This window comes from Silurus aristotelis (assembly GCF_946808225.1).
Source record: "Silurus aristotelis genome assembly, chromosome: 17".
Lineage (NCBI taxonomy): Eukaryota > Metazoa > Chordata > Actinopteri > Siluriformes > Siluridae > Silurus > Silurus aristotelis.
Genome location: NC_139590.1, coordinates 4931633 through 4948926, shown reverse-complemented (window position 1 = coordinate 4948926; position 17294 = coordinate 4931633). Strand labels below are relative to the sequence as shown.

The 17294-nt window shown below is 38.2% G+C and overlaps 1 protein-coding gene across 1 annotated transcript in view; it reads right to left on the bottom strand.

The window, feature by feature from the left end:
• Nucleotides 1-667: 667 nt before the first annotated feature.
• LOC310739940 (acid-sensing ion channel 2-like) overlaps nt 668-17294 on the bottom strand; it is a gene marked incomplete at both ends in the record, with an annotated part of 71725 nt that continues 55098 nt past the window's right edge. Inside the window, 2 exons of the mRNA XM_083566239.1 lie at nt 668-685; nt 1104-1187. Coding sequence (XP_083422365.1) covers nt 668-685; nt 1104-1187 — 102 coding nt within the window. The remainder of the gene's footprint in view (nt 686-1103; nt 1188-17294) is intronic.

Sequence of the window (17294 nt, the reverse complement as noted above, 5' to 3'; positions counted from 1 at the left end):
AAGCATGTGTGTACATCTTAATACAAAAAAATTATTAATATAACCAAAATGTGCATGAGTTAACATTAAAGTACTCGTATTATGCATTTTATTATTCGGCAGATCTTTTATATGTAGTACGTTTGTTGAAAATCGCAGGGAGCAACAACAAAGCAAGAAGAAAAAAACGCTTTCTGTCATACAGTAGCTCTATCATTTAACACATCGTGGTAGTGTTTTGTGGTTGCAAAGTCGCATCGAACTGCTTCAGCATTTGGGCAGAATTCGCAGTTTTGTACTATTTGGCATATCTAACCCTAAAATGATCCTAAAATATCTAGCATACATTACGCAAACGCCCACATTGCCAAATCATGACTCCTAGCCTTTACTGAATAATTGATAAAGCAGCTGAAGCAATCGCAGTTATTCAAAATCCAAATACTGAAACCTTTTTTTAAGATCCAGCGTCTCCATTTGATTTATGTTCAGCAAAAGATGAGCAGTAAATAGATTATTGTGTGTAAACAGTATTGTGGTTGTGCTGCTTGCAACTGTCAAAATACATTACAGAGATTTTGTATACATTTTGTAAATCATAATCAAGAATAATTGGTTCAGATGTGGATCAGTATGGATCAGAAAGGTGTGTTGAAGGGGAAGAAGAAGCAACACCTCAGGAAGAGAATCAGCCATGGACCTCCATCTGAAGGACAAAGGATACATATTTGATGATAAAAAAGTACACATTCTGGACAAAGAAGACAGATGGTTTAAAGTGAAGAAGGCCATCTACAAGGTGGTATCAGAATAGTAGTAATGACTAATAATGCTAACTTTTGCTATCATGACCATGTGAGTTAGAACAAAGAGAAACTGTGTGAAACTGGGCAAATCTGCCACAGAAATGTTTGACATGAAAAAAACATTTGACATACAACGATGCTGCAACAATTCATTCAAGGTATTTAGAGTGGCACACATGCTTCAAGAGTGGAAGAATTTTACTGGAAGATGATGGGAGATCAGGAAGACCTTCATTGATGAAAATGTTAAAACCATTAGGCAACTTGTTCATGATGATCGTCGGAGAACAATTCACACGATCTCACTTCCTCACCCACCCTATTCGCCAGATTTGCCTTCTGAGAACTTCGCCCCCTTTTCGCAATGATGAAGATCCAGCTCAGGTCTCTGTTTTGACACCACTGCAGAGAATTACAGAAGGTGCTTGAGAGGACACATGCCAGAAAAAGCAGGAAAAGTGGGTGCACTGTATTGCTGTGCATGAGGACTATTTTGATGGTGATAGAGTGTAAAAGAAGATAAATAAACTTCATACCATCTTTATATGTCTGCCAAGAAAGCCATACCTAAGCACCCCACATCCCCCCTCACATTTGCTGATCGTTACCCCTCTAATACTTCTATACACACCTTTCTTACTCTCCTTCTCTGGGGTCATTACATCCTAACGATTCCCTTTACTCCTAACACTCCCCCAGTCTCACCTCCCCTTTGTTTTCGTAACAAGACTTTCCAGAGAGGGGAGAATCCTTGACCCTGGAGCATACAAATTTGTGGAATCCTGACAACTTCCTTCATACTGAAGCTGTTTGGGTAAATAGTGGATCGTTTTGATCGAACCAGATAGAAGTCCATTTTCCATGACTCAACTTCCAGAGGAGCAGTGTGGTGTGATTACAGAAGACCGAAAATCAGTCAACATTTAAAAAATAATACTAATAAAAACACTATGACAGGTTTGTAGACATTTTTTTTCGAGTAAAAGCTGAAGGAAGATGGACATTCTCCTGCTGGTTCCTTACAATAGTCTCTGGCTTTTAGCTTTCATTGCCATTTTCTCAGAGTTGCTGACTTCAGGTTAAAACAATACATTTCTAGGGCATCTCCGGGAAAATCATGTGGCTGAAGTGATTTTAGATGACACTAGTGCACCAAGTCCATTCTCAGAAATATAGACAACATAGTTCCCTCATGGAAATTAGGTGTTGTCTCTCTGTCACTTACAAAGTCTCGTGCTGACTTGCTGTTATCATCCAGCTAATTGATCATCATTGACTGATGTGTTAGCTTAGTTTTTATGGCATTCCAAGGTATCATCCAAGAGCCTTGGATCAGAAGATCATGAATTAAAATCCCAGCGCCAAGGAGCTGCCACTGCTGGGTCATTGAGCAAGGCCCTTAACTCTTACTTGCTCAGTTGTACGTCGCTTTGGGTCTGCTAAATGCAGTAAATATCATTTCTAGAAGAAAGACCCTGAAATTAAAGCTTTTTCTTCCTTATTTCCTCCTGTGATAGCAAATGTCCAGTGAAACATATCAAGATATTGAAAAAGCTCTAAATTTACACAGGCAGATATTTAAATTCAGTTAATTCTTAGGTAAATGCTTGATCCTGTCAGGTTCATTGGGGACCTGCATTCGGGAACGCTGTGAACACAATCTGTTTACAATTTAGCATTGCCAATGAAGTTACTGGTGTGTTTCTGGGGGGTGGAAGGAAGCATGAACACAAGGAGAACATGCACAATCACCCAAGCTCAAGATCTATTTATCTTCAACACTATCCACTCTTCCTTCATGGCAGGTTCAACTGTTTTAAAATGAGCAGGAGGAATTCTCAGGAATGAACCAAAACTCATAATGTGTTCCTCCACTTTGCCAAGCTGAACTCATTTATATGAAATAGGTATTAGAAATGAGATCTAAAGTCATCACTTAGAGGGGCAGAACAGCATTAGACAGGGAGCTAAAGAACAAATTGTGATTATGGGGGGAATTGGCAGATTTTATTGATTAATCATTTTCCAAAAAAACTATCTGAAATAAAATCTCAATTTAAAACTTACATTTTTGGACCTCTTATAAGATCTGAAGGGACCTAACCTGGTATCTTTTCCATTAATGGATGTCGAGGGAAAAGCGTATCTCAAGACTACACAGTCATGTGGCCAAATCAGCTCCTGAATATTTATGATTTCTAAAAGCAATCATTTGGTTTGCAATTAAATTTCCTTTAGCAGTGAGACAATACCTGACACTATTAGGGGAAGTGGTAGCTCACTGATTAAAACTATGTATTCGACTACTGATCGGTGGGTCGGATGTTTAAACCATGCCACTGTTTATTGGATTTGTAGACGGTTTTTCAGTAAAAGCTAAAAGAAAATATCTGCTGATATTTGATTTCTTACAAAGGTTTCACTTCAGCTTAAAACATTATTTCGAGGGCATCTCTGGGAAATTCATGTGGCTAAAGTGATTTCAAATGATGCTATTGCATGGGGTTGATGGGCAATCTTGAGTGACCTGCTAGAAAACTTTATACTTGACCTTAATGAACACATTTGGGATGAATGTGAACTCTGACTGCACTCCTGACGTCATCACCTCACCCACATGAGTATCTGACTTTACTTTACACCCTCATGTCTGATCACAAATCTCAACAAGCTCAATGTGTGTGTGTTTGAGTGTGTGTGTGTGTGTGTGTGTGTGTGTGTGTGAGTGTGTGTGTGTGTGTGTGTGTGTGTGTGTGTGTGTGTGTGTGTGTGTTAAGATGCTCAGCTGTGTATAACATGAAAGAAATGTGAGAAAATGTGCTCTTGCATTACAGATATGTACATGTTTTATGTGTGAATATGATGCAAATTTATGTGCATGTAGATATAAAGAGACAGTTTTTTTTATTTGCTTGTTCAGGCGGCTTTCACGCTACATATTTCACATCTTATCAGCTTTTTTACAAAGTGCTTCCGCTAGCATTATTGGTTTTTTTTTGTTTGTTTGTTTTTTCAGAAAAGTGCTGTGTGATGTGAAGCGTTTTAAAAAACAATACAATAATGAGCAAATTTAAGGAGATTTTTTACCCACAAAATCGAAAACACATCAATGCCAACATTACACCATTAAAATACACAAGTTAGGCTCAGTTTCCTTCAAAAGAATCCAGGGAGAGTGAGCTAAAGGAAAGGAAAGGAAAGGAAAGGAAAGGAAAGAAAGAAAGAAAGAAAGAAAGAAAGAAAGAAAGAAAGAAAGAAAGAAAGAAAGAAAGAAAGAAAGAAAGAAAGAAAGAAAGAAAGAAAGAAAGAAAGAAAGAAAGGAGGGAGGGAGGGAGGGAGGGAGGGTTGGGAGAAAGAAAGGAAGGAAGGAAGGAAGGAAGGAAGGAAGGAAGGAAGGAAGGAAGGAAGGAAGGAAGGAAGGAAGGAAAGGAGTGCAAGAAGGAAGAAAGGTGAGAAGGAAAGGAAAGGAAAGGAAAGGAAAGGAAAGGAAAGGAAAGGAAAGGAAAGGAAAGGAAAGGAAAGGAAAGGAAAGGAAAAGAAAGGAAAGGATGGAGAGAGGGCAGAAAGGTGAGAAAGGTAAGAAAGGTGAGAAAGAAAGAAAGAAAGAAAGAAAGAAAGAAAGAAAGAAAGAAAGAAAGAAAGAAAGAAAGAAAGAAAGAAAGAAAGAAAGAAAGAAAGAAAGAAAGAAAGAAAGAAAGAAAGAAAATGAGGGAGAGAGGGCAGAAAGGTGAGAAAAGGAAAGGAAAGGAAAGGAAAGGAAAGGAAAGGAAAGGAAAGGAAAGGAAAGGAAAGGAAAGGAAAGGAAAAGAGGGAGAGAGGGCGGAAAGGTGAGAAAAGGAAAGGAAAGGAAAGGAAAGGAAAGGAAAGGAAAGGAAAGGAAAGGAAAGGAAAGGAAAGGAAAGGAAAGGAAAGGAAAAAAGGGAGAGAGGGAAGGAGTGTATTTCAGAGATTAAACAGAGAAACATGCAGAAGATGTAATGGACAAACTGTGAACCATGTTTTGTACACAATCTGGTTATTATTCCACACAGAAATACAGGGTGAGGCTTTTTGGATTGTTGATCCGTCATTAACACACCTAAAAAAAAAACACAACACAAATTCATGAGTAAGAGCCGAATCAGTCGAAATGATCAGCATCAGGATTCTGGAAATAGATCGATTAGCATAATATGTGAGAGCAGATTAATGAATGGCAGAAATGTGTGTCAATCTCCTCATTCATAGTGCACAGTGTGGAGATGCACACATTCACAAGCACACACACACACACACACACACACACACACACACTTGAACACTGGCCAACTGGCACGCATCTTACAGACTGCTCCAATCTGCCAGCTCAACAGGTCAGGCATCACACACAAACACACACGCACTCACACACACACACACACACACACACACACACACACACACACACACACAGACACACACACACAGTAGAGGAGGCTTGTCAGCTATGCAGGAGAGGAAGGAAATAAGGAGCACAACATGCACATTGGAAAACACATTAGCTAATTGCAATGCACACATGCTTCATCTCCCACATCATCAGGTCATACATTTACATTCACACCCACTCACACATACACACATTCTATATGTTCAGTGTCAGAGAGAGAGAGAGAGAGAGAGAGAGAGAGAGAGAGAGGGGGGGGGGGGAGGAAATAATTAAAAAAGGAAGGAAGGAAGGAAGGAAGAAAGGAAGGAAGGAAGGAAGGAAGGAAGGAAGGAAGGAAGGAAGGAAGGAAGGAACCAGAAAAGGAAGGAAGGGAAGGGGAAAGAAAAGGAAAAGAAAAGAATAAAAAATATATGAAAGGAAAGGAAAGGAAAGGAAAGGAAAGGAAAGGAAAGGAAAGGAAAGGAAAGGAAAGGAAAGAGAAAAGGAAGGAAGGAAGGAAGGAAGGAAGGAAGGAAGGAAGGAAGGAAGGAAGGAAGGAAGGAAGGAAGGAAGGGAAATGGACGTTTTAGGGATTGAATGAAAAGGAAAAGAAAAGAACGGAACGGAAAATATAAGAAAGGAAAGGAAAGGAAAGGAAAGGAAAGGAAAGGAAAGGAAAGGAAAGGAAAGGAAAGGAAAGGAAAGGAAAGAAAAGAAAAGGTAAAGAAAGGAGGGATAAAATAAAGTAAGGAAGGAAGGAAAAAAAGGAAGGAAGGAAGGAAGTGAAATGGAAGTTTTAAGGAAGAAATGAAAAGGAAAAGAAAAGAACAGAAAATATAAGAAAGAAAAGAAAAGAAAAGAAAAGAAAAGAAAAGAAAAGAAAAGAAAAGAAAAGGAACTTTATTTTTCCACCCTCTGTGAAATTGTGTTTGTATAGTTGAGTTGTTTGTGGACATTCAGATCACATACATGACACACAATCAAACTTCTATTCGATTGGTTGCTTTATCTATAACTGAATGCCACACACATAAATAAAATGTTCTTGTTCCTGATGCATGTGAATGAAGCAAAATGTATACTGATGCAGCTTACAATGAAGAACGGATCCAGTCAAGATGGACAGATCTTATATTCGCAAATTATTTTTCATATTTTTTATTGCATTTTATTATAATATTAAAGTAAGTCTATTTAGAAAAAATATTCCTACCTTTCTAACACCAAAAAAGAGCATATTACTCTTTAATTCTGTCGCTTTTCATGGAAAGGTGCAGACGCAGTGATTTTCATCAAACGGCATCAAGCCAAGCTGACCATAGCAGAACACACCACGCTATCATCACAACCAGGTCCAATCTGCTTACTCTGAGCTGTTCACACGTCGGCGTGTATGACTATAGGGCGTGGTATAATCTATTCACTTGTTTATGCTTCATTGAAAAGAGCTTTTATGAGTGGAAATATAATAAGTAAAACTAATGTTGATCTCAAGAGGTTCACGGCCCAATTTCTAGCATTTCACCATTGTTTTTTGAGCATTTTATTCACTTCTTCGGCTGCTAGAAATAAAAAAGAAATCGCATATGGATATAACAGCTTACTAAACACATTAGCCTGACAAGAAAAACATTATTATGGAAAATGCTGGTGTTTCTGCACATTGTTCTGGTGCTGAACTGTGACACTGTTTTATTAGATCTCTGATAAAGTCTGGGTTATTCTGTCAGAACAATCCCCTCAGGTAAAATAAGAGACTCGGGGAGAATAAATGTTTTAGCCTAATGGTATTTAACAGGGTTCAAGTGGGCCTAAACAGCCATTGGAGGATTCCTCCAGGCTGTGATGCTTTGTTAGTTCAATCTGGACAAAAATGGCACAAAAAGTCTAGAATGAAATGGCATCATTATTCCAATCTGAATGCATCACCTGTATTCTTTTCCTTCTAAATTTTGTCGTGAATCGAGTGAGGCACTAACTGACTGTCACACAGGCAACTTTATACAGTCGCTGATGTGTCGAGTTCGGTCCACATATGTGGCCTGTCCTTTCTGTCTCTCGCGCTCTATTTTGCCACGCGTCGAAACAACAGACTAGTTTTCACTCCTGTCTAGACAAAAATAAGCTGCATGGCTGTTGACACAGAGCTTTACTCGAGTTGCACTTATAACCCACAGTCAACACTCGTAGCTCCCACTGCTGCGAGTGCTTGTGTATTTTTAAAATACCATCTGTTTGTTTGTATCAGGGGGTTCGCAACCTACAGAAAGACACATTTCCTGCAATGTAATCATTATGATAATGCTATTATTATAATGAATGCAATAAATTAGCATTAAGGACTATTGTTTGTATTGGGGTAGAAATTTGTTTTATTATACGTCTTTGCGAACTTGGACTGATGTGGGCAAGAGCGAGGAATCTATCTTGGCCCAGAATAGAGGGAAGAAACATCAGAGTGCTTTTTCACACATTAGCTCCAAAGCCCCTGTTTAACATTATAAATGTCATTGCATAGTACAAATACACAGCACAAAATGCAGTATAGCATCTACCAGAAGTACAAATATTACCTGACAAATGGTGATGAATCTGTAAATATATGTACATGAAAATTAATATAAAGGTTCTGGCAGTAAAACAAGATATAGGATACATGTATATACAACGCATTAAAGGTATATATGAGGCGGCAACCGATGGGATGCGCAGAGATGGCAAACGGACACACATCCTTCACTTAAGTAGAAGTACAGATACTCATGTTTTAAAATACTTGGGTAAAGGTTAAAGTACTGATAATAAGTTTTTGCTCAAGTTAAAGTAAAAAAGTTTGGGCTCTGACATGTACTTAAGTAAAAAGTAGCCTTTACTACTACCTGTTTTAGTGTCACGCTGGACACCGGACATCACATCATATTATTCGATAAAACATTTAATCGTGATTAATCGATAAAATATTTAATCGTGATTAATCGATAAAATATTTAATCTTGATTATTCTCATGATTGTCGTGAGTTAACTCACAATTAATTACACATTTTATCTCGTTCAAATCTACCTTAAATTAATACCTTTCAGGTTTTTAATACTCTTAGCTGCATGGCCTTGGACAAATATTGCTACTTTATGCAAATGTATGTTTATTATTAGTGAAACCAAACTCAACATAGAGCATGAAGACAAAATATTCTTGTTTTAAAGTAATAATGGTGTTTTAAATTATGTAAATCATCAGGACACAGGTAAGTATTCACTGAGATTTAGGTTGTATTATTTATGTGTTGGTGAAGAGATATGGCAGAGAGCGCCCCCCTTGTCAGTTTTCTTTATTTTACAAAAGCACAGCTTATATTTGTTATTATGTGTACAAATAAAAGACCCTTTACAGATTCAGATGTATTGTTTTTATCTGTACGATCAAAAAAAGTTATTTAATTTCGTTTCAGGATATGGGGGAAAAAAAATGCCACAAAACGCGCCGACGCGTTTGTCGACCCCAGAGGGTTTATTGTGTGCATCATAGAGGATTTGCGATGCAAATTGGAAAAAATATGACGCGCTACAATTCCATATACAGATACAGACAGTTTGCTTTTATTTCTTTTGGTTCGGGCAGACAACCAATCATGAAAAACCTTCTGACTTCTGATGCATGTCCCTTTCACAAACAGGCCTCTGTAGTGCAAAACAAAAAAGAAAACAGATTCAATAAAACCAGGAAAGAATCTTCAGGAAGATGCAGCTCTAACTCTGCCATGTTAATCTGTATTGTGACACTCAGGACACATGTGACACTCAGGACACGTCTCGGTCTCTGTAGTGTTGCGATACGTCGTATTCACGTGGCAGCGTGTAGAAATTAATCTACATGTTAAATATTGGTCACAAATTATTTCTAAATAATAAAAGAAGAGTGCATCTACTAATTGTATATAAAGAAATATTTTTTCCCCCAATGCAAATAACACTTTTTTAAACTGATATATCACGTGAATCTGCGAATCTATCCATCCCTAATATACATAATATAAATGGGGTTTTTTTGGATCAGATACAACAATAATAGCCTAACGAGCAGCCCTAAAGCAATTCATCATTCACACTCCAATAAAAAAAAAAACAGCCTTACTTTTTCATTTGACCTGTTAATCAACTCGAGGTTTTAGTCTCACGAACTTCAAAAAAAGATCATAATTCTCTCAGTCGTATCGTTTGTCTTTTAGTATCTTCATCTGTATTTTTACATTCATGCAACCCTGGACTGCAGACACGTCTTCTGTCCCATAACTTGCATAAAACAATGAAGCAGAGAGAGAGCTTCATTTCTCAATCTCTTCATGAGCTTCTTTGAGCCTCGTCACTACAGTCATCCATTCCCATCAGCAGAGCTCCAACGCCACCCACCTTTCCTTCCTTTGTCTTTCATTCCACTCTCTGTATTCATTTTTTTCATCGTGATTCAGTGGGATATAGACCAATTTTCTGAACACCATGGTGCAGTTCTATATTCAAGAACATATTCAATGTTTGCTGTTGGGTTGAATTACATGCTGTGTGGTGTGGTTTTTTCCTTACTTTCATTCTCCTGTTCTTCTTTACTTTGTCTTTCTCTCCTGACAGGTTGCACCACACAAGCACAAGTGATACTGATAACAAGATATCTGCCTTGATAGGTGGACATGAGGATGGAAGACAAAATTCAAAACCCGAAAAGAATGTACAGTCCCAGGATTTCCCCCTGAAACACTCTACATGAGCTGCACCATGCACTATACTCTGCATCACTAAACGGTTCCTGAAAATTGAACACTAATGGAAGGAAAACTACTTTTTTTGTATTCGTTTTTTATGACATGTGCTCTACATGTCTTCACACTGACACACCACACATCTTTGCTGCACAGTCAGCATTCTAGTTCATCCCAAAGGTGTTCACTGGGGTTGAGATCAGATCTCTGTGACGACCACACAAGTCCTAAACCATGTTTTTCAAGGAGCTCACTTTGTCCACAGGGGCACTATTAAGATAGGCTTTGGAAGCCTTTGTCCCTGTGAATAACAATCTTTTAAAATCCAGTATACAATGACTTTTTGTACAATTGTGTCCTGATAACAGGGTAGCAAATGTTTATAAGAAAAGCCACAGATGGATTTGATGGTCAGGTGCTCACATATGTTTGGCCATACAGTCTAAAGTCTATCAATTAATTTTTTTCATTCATTCATTTTTCATTCATTTTCTCCCGCTTATCCGTAATTCAGGTCGTGGGGGCAGCAGTCTAAGCAGGCCCCCGCCTGCTGCCCAATCCTCGCAGCACCGTCCCTTACGGTCCCTACTGCAGGTGGTGAGCCCACGGAAAGGCGGCCCCACGTCACTCCGACGTCACGGACCTTGATATTTCCCTCGTAAGGGACCCCCGGAGCATAGAGGGTTAAGGGCCTTGCTCAAGAGCCCAAGAGTGGCAGCCTGGCGATACCGGGGCTTGAACCCCAGACCTTCCGATCGGCAACCCAGCGCCTCAACAGCTGGAGCCACCACTCCCCCCTCATTTTTTTCAATTTATTTTAATTTGTATTGCGCTTTTAACAGTGAACAGATAATGTTGTAAAATAAAAATGAATAAGATGCATTTACTTAGCAGGTACTAAGAACATTACATAGCAGGTTGTGCACCAACATCAATTTTCATAGTGCAAAATACCTGCACATAGTTCATGTCGCTGACTGTACCATATTTTCCTTCAGTAGAAGTGTTAGAGTTAGATGTTTTTTATTAATGTCTATACACCGCATTTTAACATAACAGAAAGTCATGTTTATGGAAAAAATGATCTCAAGTCGAGGGTCAACATTGTGCGACACATAAAAAAAACTCCACCGCATGTTCTTTTACTAACCTTCTAAAGCGCTATCAAGTCTGTAATTAAATGCAATGTCTGAATACTGATGTGTAAGCAATTTCAAAATAAACTCTTCACTATGCATACTTAACTTTAATCTGAATGCAGCTATATATACAGTGCCTTGCGAAAGTATTCGGCCCCCTTGAACTTTGCAACCTTTTTTTTGTATTAACTTAAGGGGGCTGAATAATTTTGCACGCCCAATTTTTCAGTTTTTTATTTGTTATAAAAGTTTGAAATATCCAATTAATTTCGTTCCACTTCATGATTGTGTCCCACTTGTTGTTGATCCTTCACAAAAAATTACAGTTACATATCTTTATGTTTGAAGCCTGAAATGTGGCAAAAGGTCGCAAAGTTCAAGGGGGCCGAATACTTTCGCAAGGCACTGTATATGGAGAGCTTGTAGTACTCCGATTGTCAGAGGTGTAAAGAGTACCTGAAAATCATACTTTAGTAAAAGTATAGATATCTCATGCCAAAACTTACTCTATTAATACTTCAAAGTCACCAATTCCAATATGACTAAAGTAGTCGTTACAGGTGCCTCAGAGCCGCACAAACAGACTGAAGAAAAGCTTTTTTTCCTGTGGCTGTTACTTCACTGAACAGCTGATCATCATACAATGTCAAAATACACTATTGCATTGTCACTTCCTTAATTATTATTTTTTATTTTATTTTTTTACACTGCTTATGCACTATGCATTTTTGCACCATCCATAACCTGTTTATCACCGCACTACTGTTTATTCTGTATATACTGTCAATCATACTTGTACATAACTATATCTTGTCATTAGAGGATGTTATCTCCTGATCTCTATGCAAATTTTTTGCACAGTATATTGTATAATGTACGATGTGTGTTATCCATGCATGAAATAGTATAGTTTGTTATGTGTGTCTGTACCTAGACTTTTGGGAGTTGTATTGTATGTATAAGGGGGCCCCAAATGAGATGGATGGAGAAGTGGGATGTATAGACATGCATTTGTGGTCCAGGTATTAATAAAGTTGGATTGTACCCGGAGGGTCAGTCGCTTTGCGGACCAACTCTGGCTTTTGTTGATTGATAATAAAGGCCGTTATCTTCTGGAAGCAAAACCCATGACTCCGAGTTGTTTTCGACAACAATATTAACCCCCCACCTTAACTTTGCTTTAAATTTTATACATCATCCAGGTATCTACGGGCAGTACAAATGCTGTGACCGGACCTGAAGCAAGACTTTTATGTTATTACTCAAGTATTATAAAGGTGCTTATGTTGTAGTTACTGACACTAAAATAGGAAAAAATAGAAGAAAAGCGGTTATTAAATTCAGAGGAGGTAAACATTTTTGCACATGGGTTACATATGATGTGAAAGACAACAGTTTTGCGCAGATTTCCTTTTTACAACATCAAATTTTGCCTCAAAGCTCTCTGAAACTATTAAGTGTAAAATGTCCAATAACAGGGGAAATAAGGGCACCTTGATGGAGCAATAACGTCATTAACGGCATGGTGTTTTTCCACGTTTTAGGTGTAGAAGACTGTGTGTATGTGTATGTGTGTGTTACCCTTCAATAAATGGGTCTCATATCAAAGGTGAGCAGACTGGTTTTGTTTTGCTGAGTATTCATAGAACGATTTCCCAGAGCTACCCAAGGAAACAAGTGCCTCTCGTTATAGAAGTATTAACCGAAGCACCTCCTGATGCTAGCAAGCTCGGTGTGCGTGTGAAGGATAAAGCAAAAGGAAGGTTAGCAACTTATAATCTACCTGCTGATCATTTAAAATGAAACACTGAGCAGTTAAGAAGGAGCCCCATTAACGAAGGAACGCTGCAGTGTGTAAAGAAGCACTTCTTTTAGCTAAAAATTAAAAGGTTGACGTTTTGGTTACCGTGAGTAAATTGAGCGGTAATGTGTGGGTTATATGAGCTGAAATGGAAGTGCGTAGACTCATTCATGCAAAACGGTGAAAGACCAAAACTGAAAGAAAAGCACTTGGTTATTTACAAAGAAATGCTTAATGGGGAAACAGTAAATAACTAAGAAGCTTCTGTGTGTGTGTGTGTGTGTGTGTGTGTGTGTGTGTGTGTGTGTGTGTGTGTGTGTGTGTGTGTGTGTGTGTGTGTGTGTGTGTGTGTGTGTGTGTGTGTGTGTGTGTTTCCTCACCAGAACCATGCATCACCTTTGAAAGGTGTGAATCTGTTTACTCAGTAATCACACAGTCATTTGACTGAATTATCTTCTCTTTGAAGTTCTAAATCGTGACTTTCCATCGTTCAAGCCGAACTCCATCTATAGCTTCATAGCATTTATAAGCCTTAAAGTGTTTAAAGAAGCATGAAGACAAATGAGCAGATCGCGCACACAAGCTCCTAAGCTGGGTTTGACTGTGCGCTGAGGGAGAGTGTAATGTTATCAGGACAGGCAGCAGGCCAACTGCGCCCAGATTGTGAAGAAATTGAATCAAACACGGCTTTTTTGAAGCTAGTCAGGTCGCCCGAGTTTCCAAGTTGTGTGCGGGTTAGAATCTGTGAGAGGAAAAGAGATGAGGGAAGTGTAGTGGGGACAAAATTTCACACTACTCATAATAAATTGTGTTATTGGAAACAATTATTAAAATAAAGGGAAAAAACTGCAAACTTGATGTGTCGACAAATATTGACATTCAGGGACACGGTTAAATAACAATGTCTGTGTAAAAATTAGGGACGTACCAATTCACTCAAAAGTACAATGCAATACGTTCGATGATGGGTTCAAGTCCTTATTGATAGTTTTTCAACAAACATTAGATTTTCGACAATTTATAAATGAAAATGTTGTTTTATTATTTCTACAAACTCCTGCTGCTTATTTGTGAAATTGTAATAGATTTTGTGAAGAAAACTAAATATAAATTTTTAAACAAATCCCAAATCAATAAAATAAATAAAAGAACAATACAAATAAATCTTTTCACATTAACAAATTTCAATGTTTTGACCAGTAGCAGAAATCTTTAATTTTCTATGATGGAAACCCGAATGCACATTGTGATCTCCAGGTCTCTCGTATGTATCATTGCAAGCGGGATGCAAATCCACCGGTCAGCACAGTTTGGCTTATTAATAGCTTTTCGCATGCAGAACCAGGTGTCTGATTGTTTTGTGATTAGTGTATATTAACAACTAAGTATCTGCACACAGTTTGGTTTTCTGTGATCAGCTCAGCTCTTTAGTTTTAGCCTCCGATTTCCAATTGGGGAATCCTGAACATCAACGTCTATACCCATGTTTGCCACTTCTAAAACCCGCTCACTGCTATTGTACCTGTGAAACGAGGTCACAGTATACAGCTTCAACACTCATTTGTTTAAAATGTGCATTACAATTTGTTTAACATTTCAACCAACTTGAATTGTCGCATATTTTCAGTCCGTTTCCTGTCAGTGTCCACAACATGTTTTGCTCTGCAGTCTCTCTGCTTTCCTACTATATTTGGAGCCTAGTCATAATTAAATGGCTGGGAATGGACCAATCAAAAGCAAGAACCCAATCAAAGAGTCAAAGCTTAGGGTTTAAAAGTGGCACCTGAAACCCTTCGACTGCACACACACTTCAACAGCAAAAAAAAAAAAAAACTCTGTTTGAAAAAATTACTATTTTTGCACATTTGTTTTTGAACTTAATGTGTGCATTGAACCAAATGTTGACATGTACAGTATTTATTTCTTATTTCTATATAGACAACCGACGTGCACAAACAAAATTCTGTACCATATTGATCGGCGATACAGGGTCACTGTGTCTTCTGTTTTTGAGAGTTACTGTGTCTACTGTCCCCTTGTCTCGTGGTGTCTTTTGTTTGTTTTTTTGCACTAAATGTTGTTTACATTTTGTGTTGTCTGGTTTGGTCCTGGTTAAACATTTAGTTTCACTGTGTAAAGCACTGTATATAGTTGGAATGACACTGTATATAGCCTACTTGACTTGACTTAACTTGACTTGACTTGACTTATTCCACATGTTGTCATATACTAGCTCACTTGGTTTGACAACCAGTCGGACCAACATTCTAGCATTGTCTAGACACCGCTAGGTTACATGGCAGGTGGCACCCCTTGTATTTGTTTGTTAGGTCGACCTAGTGTAGTCAGCTAGTTTGTTTGGTGTTTATTGCTTAGGTTAGCTAATTAAAATTCAGTCAAGTGTAGTCTCCTTTTTATGTTAATTTTCTCTGGCACTGTTCATATTCTCTTGCCTGTGTGATAGTAGTTTCCTTTGGGGGGGGAATAGTTTTTGGTTATTATATGTACTTTACAGCACAGTGAAATTCGTTCTTTGTATGTCCCATGTTGTTATGTTGTTAGGAATCTGGGGTCACATTGCAGGGTCACCCATGATGAAGCACAGAGAGTTTGCTTTAGGGCTCAAGAGTGGCAGCTTGGGGCTTAAACCATTGACCTTCCGATCAGCAACCAACTGACCTACCGCTAACCTATCACTTTCCTAGTAGGGTTAAAGAGATATCTTGTGGCTGCTGTCCTGTTTGTCAGTCAGATTTTCATTCGATCATTAAAAGCAATAACTATACTTTTTTTACATTTCCCATCGATGCAACAACTTGCAAAAAGTAAACCGTTATAGTTCCTGTACTCCCTTCTAGGCCCAGACACTGTGCAAATGTAATGGGATTGTTGCATCCTTAGAAAAAATTGTACAGGCTTTATTAGTATCAGCAAAATGTAGAACAATATCCCAGGGACCACCAAACTCACCATGTGTCCAGTCTAGTAAGCAAAAAGTTGCTGATACTCTACACAGTTTGAGTCTTCTGGTAATTTAACAACCAACAATTACTGTGACTTATAGAATGAATTTAAAACAGGGTGTTTTGGACAGATGCTGGAATGTGAGAAGCCAAATATTACAAACTGTTACTGACTTTATTATAGCAAATAAACCCTGGAAGATCAGATTGTGGATTTGTGGGTGTGTGTCTGTGTCTTTTCCTATTGTTGAATAGGCACTGAAATACCAATGGGAACATAATGGCTGCAGATGCTTTCAGACTACATAATACAATTAAGCAATTACCTATTCTACAATGCTCTGTGTATGTATAAAAATGCTGAACAGGCCTGGTTGACCTTGTATTTTCATTCATACAGCATAGCATTCAACAACAACAAAGGGAAAAACAAAACCATTGAGGAAAATAAACAAAGAATGACAGCACTGTTAAAATGAGACATAGTCTATATATGCATATACAGTATATATATATACGATTAGTAACTAGAGTAAAGTGACATTCGCATTTGGTTCTATAGAACCGATGTCATGAATACAAAGGTAAGAAATTGTGCATGAAATTACAAGTACACATAGAAAGACTGGGGTGCTTGTGCATTAGTGTGCTTTCTAAAAGGAAAGGGAAAAAACCCACAATAGCAATGGTGATAAAAGGTGTCATAGCAGGACTGTCAACAAGAACAATCCATCCAGTGGGTTTGCATTGAATCAAGCCTTCATTACAAAAACAAATGCACATTTGCTGCAAATCAATATACAGTAGGATTGCATTGACTTAACCCCTCATTACAAAGATAAATGTATGTTCAATTTTAGTGGTCCAAAAACCACAGGCGCTTTTCTACAGAAATGTGGAGAAAAAAGTGATCTGGTCAGATGAGTCACCAATCCATAAATTCTCAACAAGTGGGTGAGAGCATGTGTGGTTTACACAACAGAACAATACAGGCCTGTATGATTCACCCCCGAAAGTGTAGGGTTCTGGCTGCCCTGTTACGCTATTTGTAGTGATTTGTTGTTCCTTGCACAGTTCGGCTCTACTTCCCCTGAAAGCAAACCAATAGTAAAAATCAATACAACGTTCTTCTCACTGATCACATGTGATTATATATATTTTTAAGTAATTTATAAGAAAAGAGTGGTCTCCACTCCCAGACACCGGCCGCAAGAGCTCAATGAATAGTTTTTAGGAAATTTACAATACAGATTTTTTTCAACAAAAGCGAAAAGGCAGGCAAGCTGCCTTTCTGTCGTGTAAAATTTGCACTGCATTTCAAATCCCCAGAAAAACCATAATGCATAAAACCCAGGATCATTTTACTGTAGGTGGATATTATCGCTGCTTTTGCTAGAGATGAGGTATGCAGGTGGTGCAGCTGTGGCTACAGTGAAAGGAGACTTATTCATTTATTCTCACTGCAAG